Source organism: Perca flavescens, chromosome 5 (assembly GCF_004354835.1).
Source record: "Perca flavescens isolate YP-PL-M2 chromosome 5, PFLA_1.0, whole genome shotgun sequence".
Classification (NCBI taxonomy): Eukaryota; Metazoa; Chordata; class Actinopteri; order Perciformes; family Percidae; genus Perca; species Perca flavescens.
In genome coordinates, this window is record NC_041335.1 from 15,865,492 (window position 1) to 15,878,009 (window position 12,518).

Sequence of the window (12,518 nt, forward strand, 5' to 3'; positions counted from 1 at the left end):
ACATTAATTGTCTAAACATATTACCAAATGCAAGTCCTGTGTATGAGGTGACAATTGTTTATTCTGTCATTGGAAAATAGTATAAGCTTAGACTAAACAAGATGGATGGTTAGAACCACTTACAACACTAATGAAATGATAAGCTTGTGTTAGTGTGAAACAATACTTAGAAAGAAGTTGTGAAGAGAATCAATCAAAATAACCACAAACTTACCCTCCTCACAATACAGCCCAGAGTAGCTTGGGAGGCACACACATGTGAAGGAAGCCAGCCCATCGACACATGTACCTCCATTGCGGCAAGGGTTTGACTGGCACTCATCTGTATCTACATAAGAAACAAACATAATGAATAACAAAAGTCAGCCAAAAAATAAATTTTAGCTGCTATGTCAGTAAACACACTTTTAGGATTAATGTGATGCTTCCTGGGTAAAAGTTACGGCAGTGAGAAATTGTGAGAGGAATTATTTATAGTATCCTACCGGTTTCACAGCGATCACCACTGTAACCAGGAGCACAGCTACATGTATAGATGCTGCCACTCTTGTAGCAAGATCCTCCATTCAGACAAATATTGTCTGTACATGAGTAAAGTCCTGTTAAGAGATTTAAAAAAAGGTTGTATAAAAAGGAAATGTATTCTGAGCTTAAACATTTTGTTGTATTCAAATGAAAGCCATTTAAAAAAGAAAACGTACCTGGAATATCAACAGTCTCGCCAACAACAGTGTGCCCCAAATCGAGTCCTGTGTCAACTATCGCAGTTGTGTCCTCCTCTATTAGTGGTGGTTCTCCTTCAATGAGTGGTATGTCACTGTCCGGTTTGTCATTCTCCTCAGAAAAAGATGACAGAGTGGTGGCTACGGATGCAACTAAGACTGGCTGGCTTTGTGCTTGAGCTGGTGTCATTGTTGTGAACTGTAAATGGGTCCTTGTGGGTATTTCAGTGTGAGGAGAGACATCGCCCTCAATTTTGCCCAGAACTTCATCTTTCCCAGAGGTGCTATCAGCACTTGTAGACTCCATATTTGAAGCTGTGGTAGCATTTACCTTGAATACAGTCTGGATTTCATCTGGGGACAGAGACTGTTCCTCCATAATGGGGATCTTTGGTTTCTTTGTAGTCGTCATTTCCCCAGACACACTGTCAGAGCTGACAGATGCATTCCCAGAACTGACAGACCCACTTTCAGCCCCAGTACTAAGGATGAAGGGTGACTTAGTTGTGGCAGATACAAGCTCAAAGGTGATGTTTTCACCCTCATCGCCATCCAGCTTAACATTGCGCACTGTGGACATGCTTTCCTCTGAGCTGCTGGTGCTTTCTGAACCACTCTCAGAACTAGAGGAGGGTGCTGCACTGATGGGAGCTGAGGCAGAAGGCAGCAAAGTAATAGCTGCTGCTGCTACTACAGGTGATGTGGATGCATTTTCTTCTGGTGTTTCATAATCTGGAGTCGAATGATCTATGTTCTCATCATATATATTCTCTGGAGATGTTCTTATTTGGACATCTGTATTTGGAGATGGTTCAATCTTTGCACCACTTGAAACCCGATCAACAGCAGGTTCAACTGTCCCATCTTCCACCGAAGCAGATACAGCTTCACCCACTGAAGAAGAGGCAGCAGGCACAGTTGTTACCTCTGTAATCTGGCTTGCTTCATGACCTGTAAACAAAGGGTGAGTTGTGGTCGGTGATGCATCCTGAGAATGTGTTTTTTGTCCATATGTAGATGACTCTGGCTTGTTTGTTCGGGTTATCTCAGGTGATAACATGCTGGTGATAACATCCAAGTCAACAGTACCGGACAGGGATGAAACAGCTGGAGTGACCAAGTCAGGATTGACTATACTAGTTGTCATGTCACCTGAACCTTCTTCTTCTGTTGAAATGATAATGCTTGAATCTGTTGATAGAGGGATCACCTCACTCTCTGATGATGTAATTTCATAACTTGAACCTTCTTTATCTGTTGAAGTGTCTGTCTCAAGTGACACAGCAGTTGATGTATCAGTGGCAGAGGGGGATGTGGCAGTAGGCTCACTCTCTACTGTCACCATTTTGGTTGTTGTTGTTGATGACTCTTTAGAGGCCACTTGATCAGTATCATCTGAAATGGAAGCCACCGATGGAGTCTCAGTGCTGAACAGTGAAGACACAGTTGGGGACTGAATCTTTTTTGTTTGCGTTAAAAGTGACAAAGCTGTTGCCTCTATAGTTTGTTCACTTGAACTCTCTGCAGATGTTTCCACTGAGCTTGAGTCTGTAGTAGATGCAGTCCCAACAGCTGAAGTTTCTTCTTTAGGTTTTGCAGATCTGTCAGTTGCAAGTTTTGGAGTTGTCCCTTTAGAATCTACTGTTTCATCGGTAGGATGTGAAGTTATTGCAGCATCAGTATATGTTTCCGGTATTTTACTATTTTGCCTGCTACCTTCAACATCAGTTGAAACTTCTTTGGGTATAGGTGCTCGACTTTGTGCTTCAGCTGTCTTATCTTCCACTGACATGGCTGTCACTTCAGTCTGGGGAGTCACATCACTAGGTTCAAAGGGATGGCTTGACTCTTCACTGGGCAACATTGGTCTGGTTGTGGCCAACACAGTTTTCTCAGAGGAGATGTCAATGTTGGGATGATGAGTGAATGTGATTTCAGACCTGGCCTGTTGAAAGGACACCTCAGGTGGTGTTGTATCTAGTTTTGGTACAAAATTTGCGACAAACTGAACCATAACATCAGGCTTTGAAGTGCTTTGTAGATACAACCCTGTCGAAATGGATTCTTTTGTAGATATGGAGGTCATGGGGTCCCTTGTGCTCTCTTCATTTGCTGGGGTTGATGTTGCACCATCAGTAGGGGGTGAAACTGTTTTTGACAGTGATGCTCTCTCTATCTCTGTGGTTGCCTTGCTTGTTTGAGTTTCATCCTCTGGAGTCATTGTGGTGAGTTTCTCTGTGCTGAACTGACGGGAGACTGAAGTGGCTACAGTAATTTCACCCTCAGATGTCACTGTCTTAGGTGATGCAGTTGTGGTATCTGATATCTCACCCCCAGAGCCCTCCTCACCTGCAACATCTGTGTTACTTGCCACTGAAAATATACCTGTGCTGTAAGGAGGAGAAAGTGTTGTTGTGGATAGCATTTGGTCCATTTTCTTTGTGCTGTACAGAGAGGCAGCTGTCTCTGTCACAGGCTCTGTCACATGAGTGTGATTATATGATATATCCTTCTCAGTAACATCAGGAGATGATGTGACCGTTGGCTTCTTTGTGCTATAAAGACTGGAAGCAGGACTTGATACTGAAATTTCAGGTGCAGGTGAGGTAACTGAAAATGTTACCGGTCCGGCTTTCACTGTTGCCACTACACCAGAAGTTTGATCACTTGAAGTGTCTGTATCAGTGAGGTCTGCATATCCTGTATTAGGGGCAACAGTTGGTTTCTCAGTGCTGAACAGCGAAGAGGCTGTAGATATCACTGGCTTCTCAGATGCTGTCCGTCCATCCACAGAGTACCTTGAAGTTGTCTCTGCAGAACTTTCATCAGAGTCGTTGACACCTAAAGATTCATCATGAGATGCTTTACTGGTTGATTTCCCTGTGCCATGTTCCGTCGACACTGGTGTGTATGGTATGACAGCAACTGAAGGTACAGCCGTTTGCGTGGAAATGGTTGAACTTAATGTTTCATCTGTTGTGCGATGACTTGTGGCTGTAATGGCTGTGGGTGAAGATGTCATGGATTTTTCTTTTTCAACTGTGCTGACCATATACTCCTCACTGGACACCGGAGTGACTGAGCTTGGGTCGGTTGTTTCAGTTAGAGTTTGAGTAGGCAAAAATGAGGAAGTGGCAATTTCATTGATATACTCAGTGGCATTATCAGCAGTGTCTTCCCCTGATAAATCATCTTTCACCAGCTCTGGAACTAGTTTGGAAAGAGTCTCAATAGGGAAAACTGTATATGGTGTAGTTAAATCATATGTTTCTTCAGAGCTTGACTTTGTGGACAGAGTAGTAGCTGGGGTGGCCTGTGGTACGGATGTATCTGTCTCTTCGCTGGATGTCTGCATACTAGACAAACCTTCGACAATTAATGGTTTTAAAGTGGACGATAAATATTCAGAAGATGCAGAGGTTAATGATAAATTAATGGCTGAGGTTGCATGTAAGTTGGTACTATCAGTCCCTGAACCCTCCGATTCTTCTGTTATCTCCACCATTTGTGTCATTGTAACTGGTGTGACACCTCCAGCTTCCTCTGTCTGGATGGTTGGGAAAAATGAAGAAGAGGGAACTATGGAGATAGTGTCGGCATCAATGATATTATCATCTTTGGTGATAAGCTCAGCAGTGGAGCTGCCTTCCTTTATATTGTCTGTAACTGCAGAGAACAGCTCATCTTCATTTTTTGCATCCTCTGTGAATATGATAGTTGTGCTGGTTAATGGTTTAGACACATGCAGAACCATGGTTGGTGTTTGTTCAGTTTGGTCAGTCTTGGCTTGGCTGCTACTGGGAGTAATGATCACAACCTGTTGGTCTGTAACACTGTGATATATAATGGAGGGAATAGGGGTGGACATCGCTGAGAATCCATCTTGCTTATGTTCACTGCTAGAGCTTACTGTGGTGAAGTCAACTGTAGAGTGATCACTAACTGAAGCTCCAATTGTATGGGGGGACATAGTTGTATAGGAGGATTGCGTTATGTACTCAGCTATAGTACTTTCATTCCCAGTGCTCAAAGCAGAAGTCACTTCAGAAGTGATGGGGCTTTCTGCATCTGGAGTAATTTCACCCTCCTGTGAGGAAACTTGCTCAACAGCGTTTGGTGTGATTGACACAAAGGTTTCGGTTTCACCTGTTGCTTCTCCAAATGTGACGCTCTCCATCACTGATGGCTTTGAGGTGAACATCTCAGTGGTCTGGTCACCGGAACTCTCTCCCTCTGTTAATGTAAAGGCTGAACTTGGTGTTGATTCATCAGTTACAGATATAGAAGTGTTAACCGACTGGGCAGATGTGACAGCATATACTGTTGTTATGTTTGGCTTCTCAGTGCTGTAGAGAGAAGAAGCTGCAATTACAGCAGATTTTGGAATATCAGATGGTCCACTTTCATGCAATGCTGTTGATGTATTAGGTTTCTCTGTGCTAAACAGGGAAGAGGCTGTACTCTGTATCTCTTTATCTTCAATATGCACTACGGCTGAAGATGTTACCAAAGTGACAGCAGGAGACTCTGTGTTATAAACAGCTGAAGATGACTTCTGAAAGAACATATCATCTGAGCTTCCCTGAACTGTCGATGTCTGCATTTCAGGAGACATTGCTGTTGGCTTCTCAGTGCTGTGAAGAGAAGAAACTGCAGTGCCAGCAGGTTTTTGTGTAAAAACATCGTCAGTGGATATATCTGTTATTTCGTCACTTGATCTCTCTTCAGTAACAGCAACAGCAATAGATGACAAAGTGATTCCTTTTGTAGCTGCTACAGTCGTGGACATCACAGGATAACTTGTTACTGGTACAAATGTAGTTGATCCATTGAAAAGATCAGCACCTGAACTCTCATCCTCTACTACAGAGTCATCTGTGAAGACCCCACCGCTCTGCTCAGTGCTGGTCATGTGTGGTGATTGGGTTGATGACACAAATTCCTTGGTAAGTTGTGTACTGGAGTGAGTTGAAGAAGCAGCACTTAACGTGTCAGATGTGCTGTTATTGTTATCTATTTCAGTGTCATCTGTGGCTACAGTAAATTCATTCTGGGGTTTTGTAGTAGTCGCAATGTATACCTCTGCACCAGATCCGTTTGAACTTGACTCCAAATCATCCTCATCAGTTGAGCCACCAGAGCTCTCTATGTCAATGAAAGTAGAGGTTTCCTTTGAGGTATACATGGTGACCTTGGGAATTGCCATGGGTTGAGATGTTTCAAATGTATAGGGAATTGTTGTGACCGTTGTGAATTGTTTATCAATTGAACTTTCTTCCTCAACAAATGTGGATGTAATTGATGTTCTAAATGTGGTTATTGCTAAGGTTGTTTGTTCCACAGAGGGTTGATGAGATGCTGTCTGTGTTTTGAAGGTGGTTTCATCTGAGAATGCAGATGTGTCATCTCCTGACTCCTCTACTTCAGTAGAATCCCCACTTCCTGACTCAGCTTCCATTGGCTCAATTGTGGTAGAAAATTGGGTAGCATCTTTAGACTCCTCTGTCATGAACTGTGATGAGGTTTGGGTTGTTGATTCAAAACCAGGCTGTGATGTGCTCTGAATCTCAGCTATCTGACTTTCATCTGTTACTGTAGAGAATGGAAGATTGCTTTGAGATTCACTGGAAGCAGTTGGTGGCACTGGTGTTGGTTTCTCAGTACTGAAGAGAGAAGAAGCTTTGGTTACATGAGATTTTAAAACTTCAGTTGTTTCAGGTTCAGGTGATGCTGTTGTCAAAAACGGCCCCTTTGTGTTAATCATTGTTGCTGTTGTGAGAACCTCTGTAGGAGTTACTGATGTTTCATCTGTTGCAGTATTCCTTCCACTGGATGAATAAATGGACTCAACCATTGTAGATGCACTGCTGATAACATCATCCTCAGTGCTGGACATTGAGGACAGAGTGGTTGCCAAAAGTAATGACTCTACAGTGAAATCAACACTGATGTCTCCAGATTTTTCACTGGTAGTGTGAAGGCCCAAGGATGTTGTTTCAGGGCTCCTGGTTGATCCACTGGATGAAGGAATGGACTCAACCATTGTAGATGCACTGCTGATACCATCATCCTCAATGGCTGGATCAATGGATGATACAACAGAAGCCAAACTTGGAGACATTGTTAGTGAGCTTGTGAGTGTCTCATCAGAGATTGGAGAAACCGATGGTTCTCTCGTAAGTGATGGCAGTTTTGTTTCATGTGTTTCAAGACTTTCTGTTGTTCTAGGTGACATTGCTGTTGGTGCATCAGTACTGTAGAGAGAAGATGTCCCTGTGACAGAAGAAGTAGAAGTGAACATGTGAGGGGTTTGGTCACCTGAGCCCTCTTCATCTGCTGGAGTGAAAATTGAACTTTGCTCTGACTTTTCAGTAACAGGAGAGAGTGAGGACGTATCTGTCTGTGCTGTGAGAGCACTGTCTTGTTCCCCAAATGGAAGTGCTGTTGACTTCTCAGTGCTAAACAACGATGAAGCTGTAGGACCTTTATAAACTTTGCTGGACGTCTCAGTAGTCGGCTCACCTGAGCTCTCTTCCTGTGTTGTTGGGAATGTAGAGCTTGACTCTGGTGTTACTGATGCTTTCTCAGTCTGACTTGTAGTTACAGTGTCTTGTTTTTCATGTGACGTTGATGTTGGTTTTTCAGTACTGTATAATGATGAAGCTGAAGTGACAGCTGTTTTCGAAGTATCACCTGTTTCAGTTTGATGCGTTGCTGTCACTGATGGTGACTCTGTACTCAATGAAGAGACAGTAGTTGCTGTGATGATTGACTTTTCAGTGAAATCGTCATCTGTGCTGATGAGGAGTGACGATGTATCATGTTTCATGGTTGTTTCACTTGATGAAGTAATGGACTCCACCATTGTAGTTTCACTACTAATAACTTTAGTGTCAGTGCCTGAAACAGCAGATGCAGTAACAGGAGATGTTGCTGTTGATGCCTCAGTGCTGTAAAGAGATGATTTAGCTGTGACAGAGGAGGTCTGAATGAACATTTCTTGGGTTTGGTCACCTGAGCTCTCTTCATCTGTTGTTGGAAAAGTAGAACTTATCTCTGCTGAAGCTGATATTTTCTCTGTCTGCCTTGTTGTTACAGACTCTTGTGTTTCAGCTGATGCTGAGGTTGGTTTCTCAGTACTGTAGAGTGATGAAGCTGTAATATCAGCTGGCTTTGAAGTTACACTTATTTCAGTTTCATGTGATGCTGTCACTAATGGAGTCTCAGTGCTGGACATTGAGGACAGAGTGGTTGCCAAAAGTAATGACTCTACAGTGAAATCAACACTGATGTCTCCAGATCTTTCACTGGTAGTGTGAAGGCCCAAGGATGTTGTTTTAGGGCTCCTGGTTGATCCACTGGATGAAGGAATGGACTCAACCATTGTAGATGCACTGCTGATACCATCATCCTCAATGGCTGGATCAATGGATGATACAACAGAAGCCAAACTTGGAGACATTGTTAGTGAGCTTGTGAGTGTCTCATCAGAGATTGGAGAAACCGATGGTTCTCTCGTAAGTGATGGCAGTTTTGTTTCATGTGTTTCAAGACTTTCTGTTGTTCTAGGTGACATTGCTGTTGGTGCATCAGTACTGTAGAGAGAAGATGTCCCTGTGACAGAAGAAGTAGAAGTGAACATGTGAGGGGTTTGGTCACCTGAGCCCTCTTCATCTGCTGGAGTGAAAATTGAACTTTGCTCTGACTTTTCAGTAACAGGAGAGAGTGAGGACGTATCTGTCTGTGCTGTGAGAGCACTGTCTTGTTCCCCAAATGGAAGTGCTGTTGACTTCTCAGTGCTAAACAACGATGAAGCTGTAGGACCTTTAGAATCTTTGCTGGACGTCTCAGTAGTCGGCTCACCTGAGCTCTCTTCCTGTGTTGTTGGGAATGTAGAGCTTGACTCTGGTGTTACTGATGCTTTCTCAGTCTGACTTGTAGTTACAGTGTCTTGTTTTTCATGTGACGTTGATGTTGGTTTTTCAGTACTGTATAATGATGAAGCTGAAGTGACAGCTGTTTTCGAAGTATCACCTGTTTCAGTTTGATGCGTTGCTGTCACTGATGGTGACTCTGTACTCAATGAAGAGACAGTAGTTGCTGTGATGATTGACTTTTCAGTGAAATCGTCATCTGTGCTGATGAGGAGTGACGATGTATCATGTTTCATGGTTGTTTCACTTGATGAAGTAATGGACTCCACCTTTGTAGTTTCACTACTAATAACTTTAGTGTCAGTGCCTGAAACAGCAGATGCAGTAACAGGAGATGTTGCTGTTGATGCCTCAGTGCTGTAAAGAGATGATTTAGCTGTGACAGAGGAGGTCTGAATGAACATTTCTTGGGTTTGGTCACCTGAGCTCTCTTCATCTGTTGTTGGAAAAGTAGAACTTATCTCTGCTGAAGCTGATATTTTCTCTGTCTGCCTTGTTGTTACAGACTCTTGTGTTTCAGCTGATGCTGAGGTTGGTTTCTCAGTACTGTAGAGTGATGAAGCTGTAATATCAGCTGGCTTTGAAGTTACACTTATTTCAGTTTCATGTGATGCTGTCACTAATGGAGTCTCAGTGCTGGACATTGAGGACAGAGTGGTTGCCAAAAGTAATGACTCTACAGTGAAATCAACACTGATGTCTCCAGATCTTTCACTGGTAGTGTGAAGGCCGAAGGATGTTGTTTTAGGGCTCCTGGTTGATCCACTGGATGAAGGAATGGACTCAACCATTGTAGATGCACTGCTGATACCATCATCCTCAATGGCTGGATCAATGGATGATACAACAGAAGCCAAACTTGGAGACATTGTTAGTGAGCTTGTGAGTGTCTCATCAGAGATTGGAGAAACCGATGGTTCTCTCGTAAGTGATGGCAGTTTTGTTTCATGTGTTTCAAGACTTTCTGTTGTTCTAGGTGACATTGCTGTTGGTGCATCAGTACTGTAGAGAGAAGATGTCCCTGTGACAGAAGAAGTAGAAGTGAACATGTGAGGGGTTTGGTCACCTGAGCCCTCTTCATCTGCTGGAGTGAAAATTGAACTTTGCTCTGACTTTTCAGTAACAGGAGAGAGTGAGGACGTATCTGTCTGTGCTGTGAGAGCACTGTCTTGTTCCCCAAATGGAAGTGCTGTTGACTTCTCAGTGCTAAACAACAATGAAGCTGTAGGACCTTTATAAACTTTGCTGGACGTCTCAGTAGTCGGCTCACCTGAGCTCTCTTCCTGTGTTGTTGGGAATGTAGAGCTTGACTCTGGTGTTACTGATGCTTTCTCAGTCTGACTTGTAGTTACAGTGTCTTGTTTTTCATGTGACGTTGATGTTGGTTTTTCAGTACTGTATAATGATGAAGCTGAAGTGACAGCTGTTTTCGAAGTATCACCTGTTTCAGTTTGATGCGTTGCTGTCACTGATGGTGACTCTGTACTCAATGAAGAGACAGTAGTTGCTGTGATGATTGACTTTTCAGTGAAATCGTCAACTGTGCTGATGAGGAGTGACGATGTATCATGTTTCATGGTTGTTTCACTTGATGAAGTAATGGACTCCACCATTGTAGTTTCACTACTAATAACTTTAGTGTCAGTGCCTGAAACAGCAGATGCAGTAACAGGAGATGTTGCTGTTGATGCCTCAGTGCTGTAAAGAGATGATTTAGCTGTGACAGAGGAGGTCTGAATGAACATTTCTTGGGTTTGGTCACCTGAGCTCTCTTCATCTGTTGTTGGAAAAGTAGAACTTATCTCTGCTGAAGCTGATATTTTCTCTGTCTGCCTTGTTGTTACAGACTCTTGTGTTTCAGCTGATGCTGAGGTTGGTTTCTCAGTACTGTAGAGTGATGAAGCTGTAATATCAGCTGGCTTTGAAGTTACACTTATTTCAGTTTCATGTGATGCTGTCACTAATGGAGTCTCAGTGCTGGACATTGAGGACAGAGTGGTTGCCAAAAGTAATGACTCTACAGTGAAATCAACACTGATGTCTCCAGATCTTTCACTGGTAGTGTGAAGGCCCAAGGATGTTGTTTTAGGGCTCCTGGTTGATCCACTGGATGAAGGAATGGACTCAACCATTGTAGATGCACTGCTGATACCATCATCCTCAATGGCTGGATCAATGGATGATACAACAGAAGCCAAACTTGGAGACATTGTTAGTGAGCTTGTGAGTGTCTCATCAGAGATTGGAGAAACCGATGGTTCTCTCGTAAGTGATGGCAGTTTTGTTTCATGTGTTTCAAGACTTTCTGTTGTTCTAGGTGACATTGCTGTTGGTGCATCAGTACTGTAGAGAGAAGATGTCCCTGTGACAGAAGAAGTAGAAGTGAACATGTGAGGGGTTTGGTCACCTGAGCCCTCTTCATCTGCTGGAGTGAAAATTGAACTTTGCTCTGACTTTTCAGTAACAGGAGAGAGTGAGGACGTATCTGTCTGTGCTGTGAGAGCACTGTCTTGTTCCCCAAATGGAAGTGCTGTTGACTTCTCAGTGCTAAACAACGATGAAGCTGTAGGACCTTTATAAACTTTGCTGGACGTCTCAGTAGTCGGCTCACCTGAGTTCTCTTCCTGTGTTGTTGGGAATGTAGAGCTTGACTCTGGTGTTACTGATGCTTTCTCAGTCTGACTTGTAGTTACAGTGTCTTGTTTTTCATGTGACGTTGATGTTGGTTTTTCAGTACTGTATAATGATGAAGCTGAAGTGACAGCTGTTTTCGAAGTATCACCTGTTTCAGTTTGATGCGTTGCTGTCACTGATGGTGACTCTGTACTCAATGAAGAGACAGTAGTTGCTGTGATGATTGACTTTTCAGTGAAATCGTCATCTGTGCTGATGAGGAGTGACGATGTATCATGTTTCATGGTTGTTTCACTTGATGAAGTAATGGACTCCACCATTGTAGTTTCACTACTAATAACTTTAGTGTCAGTGCCTGAAACAGCAGATGCAGTAACAGGAGATGTTGCTGTTGATGCCTCAGTGCTGTAAAGAGATGATTTAGCTGTGACAGAGGAGGTCTGAATGAACATTTCTTGGGTTTGGTCACCTGAGCTCTCTTCATCTGTTGTTGGAAAAGTAGAACTTATCTCTGCTGAAGCTGATATTTTCTCTGTCTGCCTTGTTGTTACAGACTCTTGTGTTTCAGCTGATGCTGAGGTTGGTTTCTCAGTACTGTAGAGTGATGAAGCTGTAATATCAGCTGGCTTTGAAGTTACACTTATTTCAGTTTCATGTGATGCTGTCACTAATGGAGTCTCAGTGCTGGACATTGAGGACAGAGTGGTTGCCAAAAGTAATGACTCTACAGTGAAATCAACACTGATGTCTCCAGATCTTTCACTGGTAGTGTGAAGGCCCAAGGATGTTGTTTTAGGGCTCCTGGTTGATCCACTGGATGAAGGAATGGACTCAACCATTGTAGATGCACTGCTGATACCATCATCCTCAATGGCTGGATCAATGGATGATACAACAGAAGCCAAACTTGGAGACATTGTTAGTGAGCTTGTGAGTGTCTCATCAGAGATTGGAGAAACCGATGGTTCTCTCGTAAGTGATGGCAGTTTTGTTTCATGTGTTTCAAGACTTTCTGTTGTTCTAGGTGACATTGCTGTTGGTGCATCAGTACTGTAGAGAGAAGATGTCCCTGTGACAGAAGAAGTAGAAGTGAACATGTGAGGGGTTTGGTCACCTGAGCCCTCTTCATCTGCTGGAGTGAAAATTGAACTTTGCTCTGACTTTTCAGTAACAGGAGAGAGTGAGGACGTATCTGTCTGTGCTGTGAGAGCACTGTCTTGTTCCCCAA

At 43.2% G+C, this 12,518-nt stretch overlaps 1 protein-coding gene across 1 annotated transcript in view; it reads right to left on the reverse strand.

The window, feature by feature from the left end:
* Window positions 1–12,518, reverse strand: part of vcana (versican a) — a 51,470-nt gene that overhangs the window by 5,847 nt on the left and 33,105 nt on the right. Inside the window, exons 7-8 of the mRNA XM_028577809.1 lie at window positions 486–599; window positions 215–328 (exon numbers count right to left, since the gene is read on the reverse strand). Of these exons, the coding sequence (XP_028433610.1) occupies window positions 215–328; window positions 486–599 (228 nt within the window). The remainder of the gene's footprint in view (window positions 1–214; window positions 329–485; window positions 600–12,518) is intronic.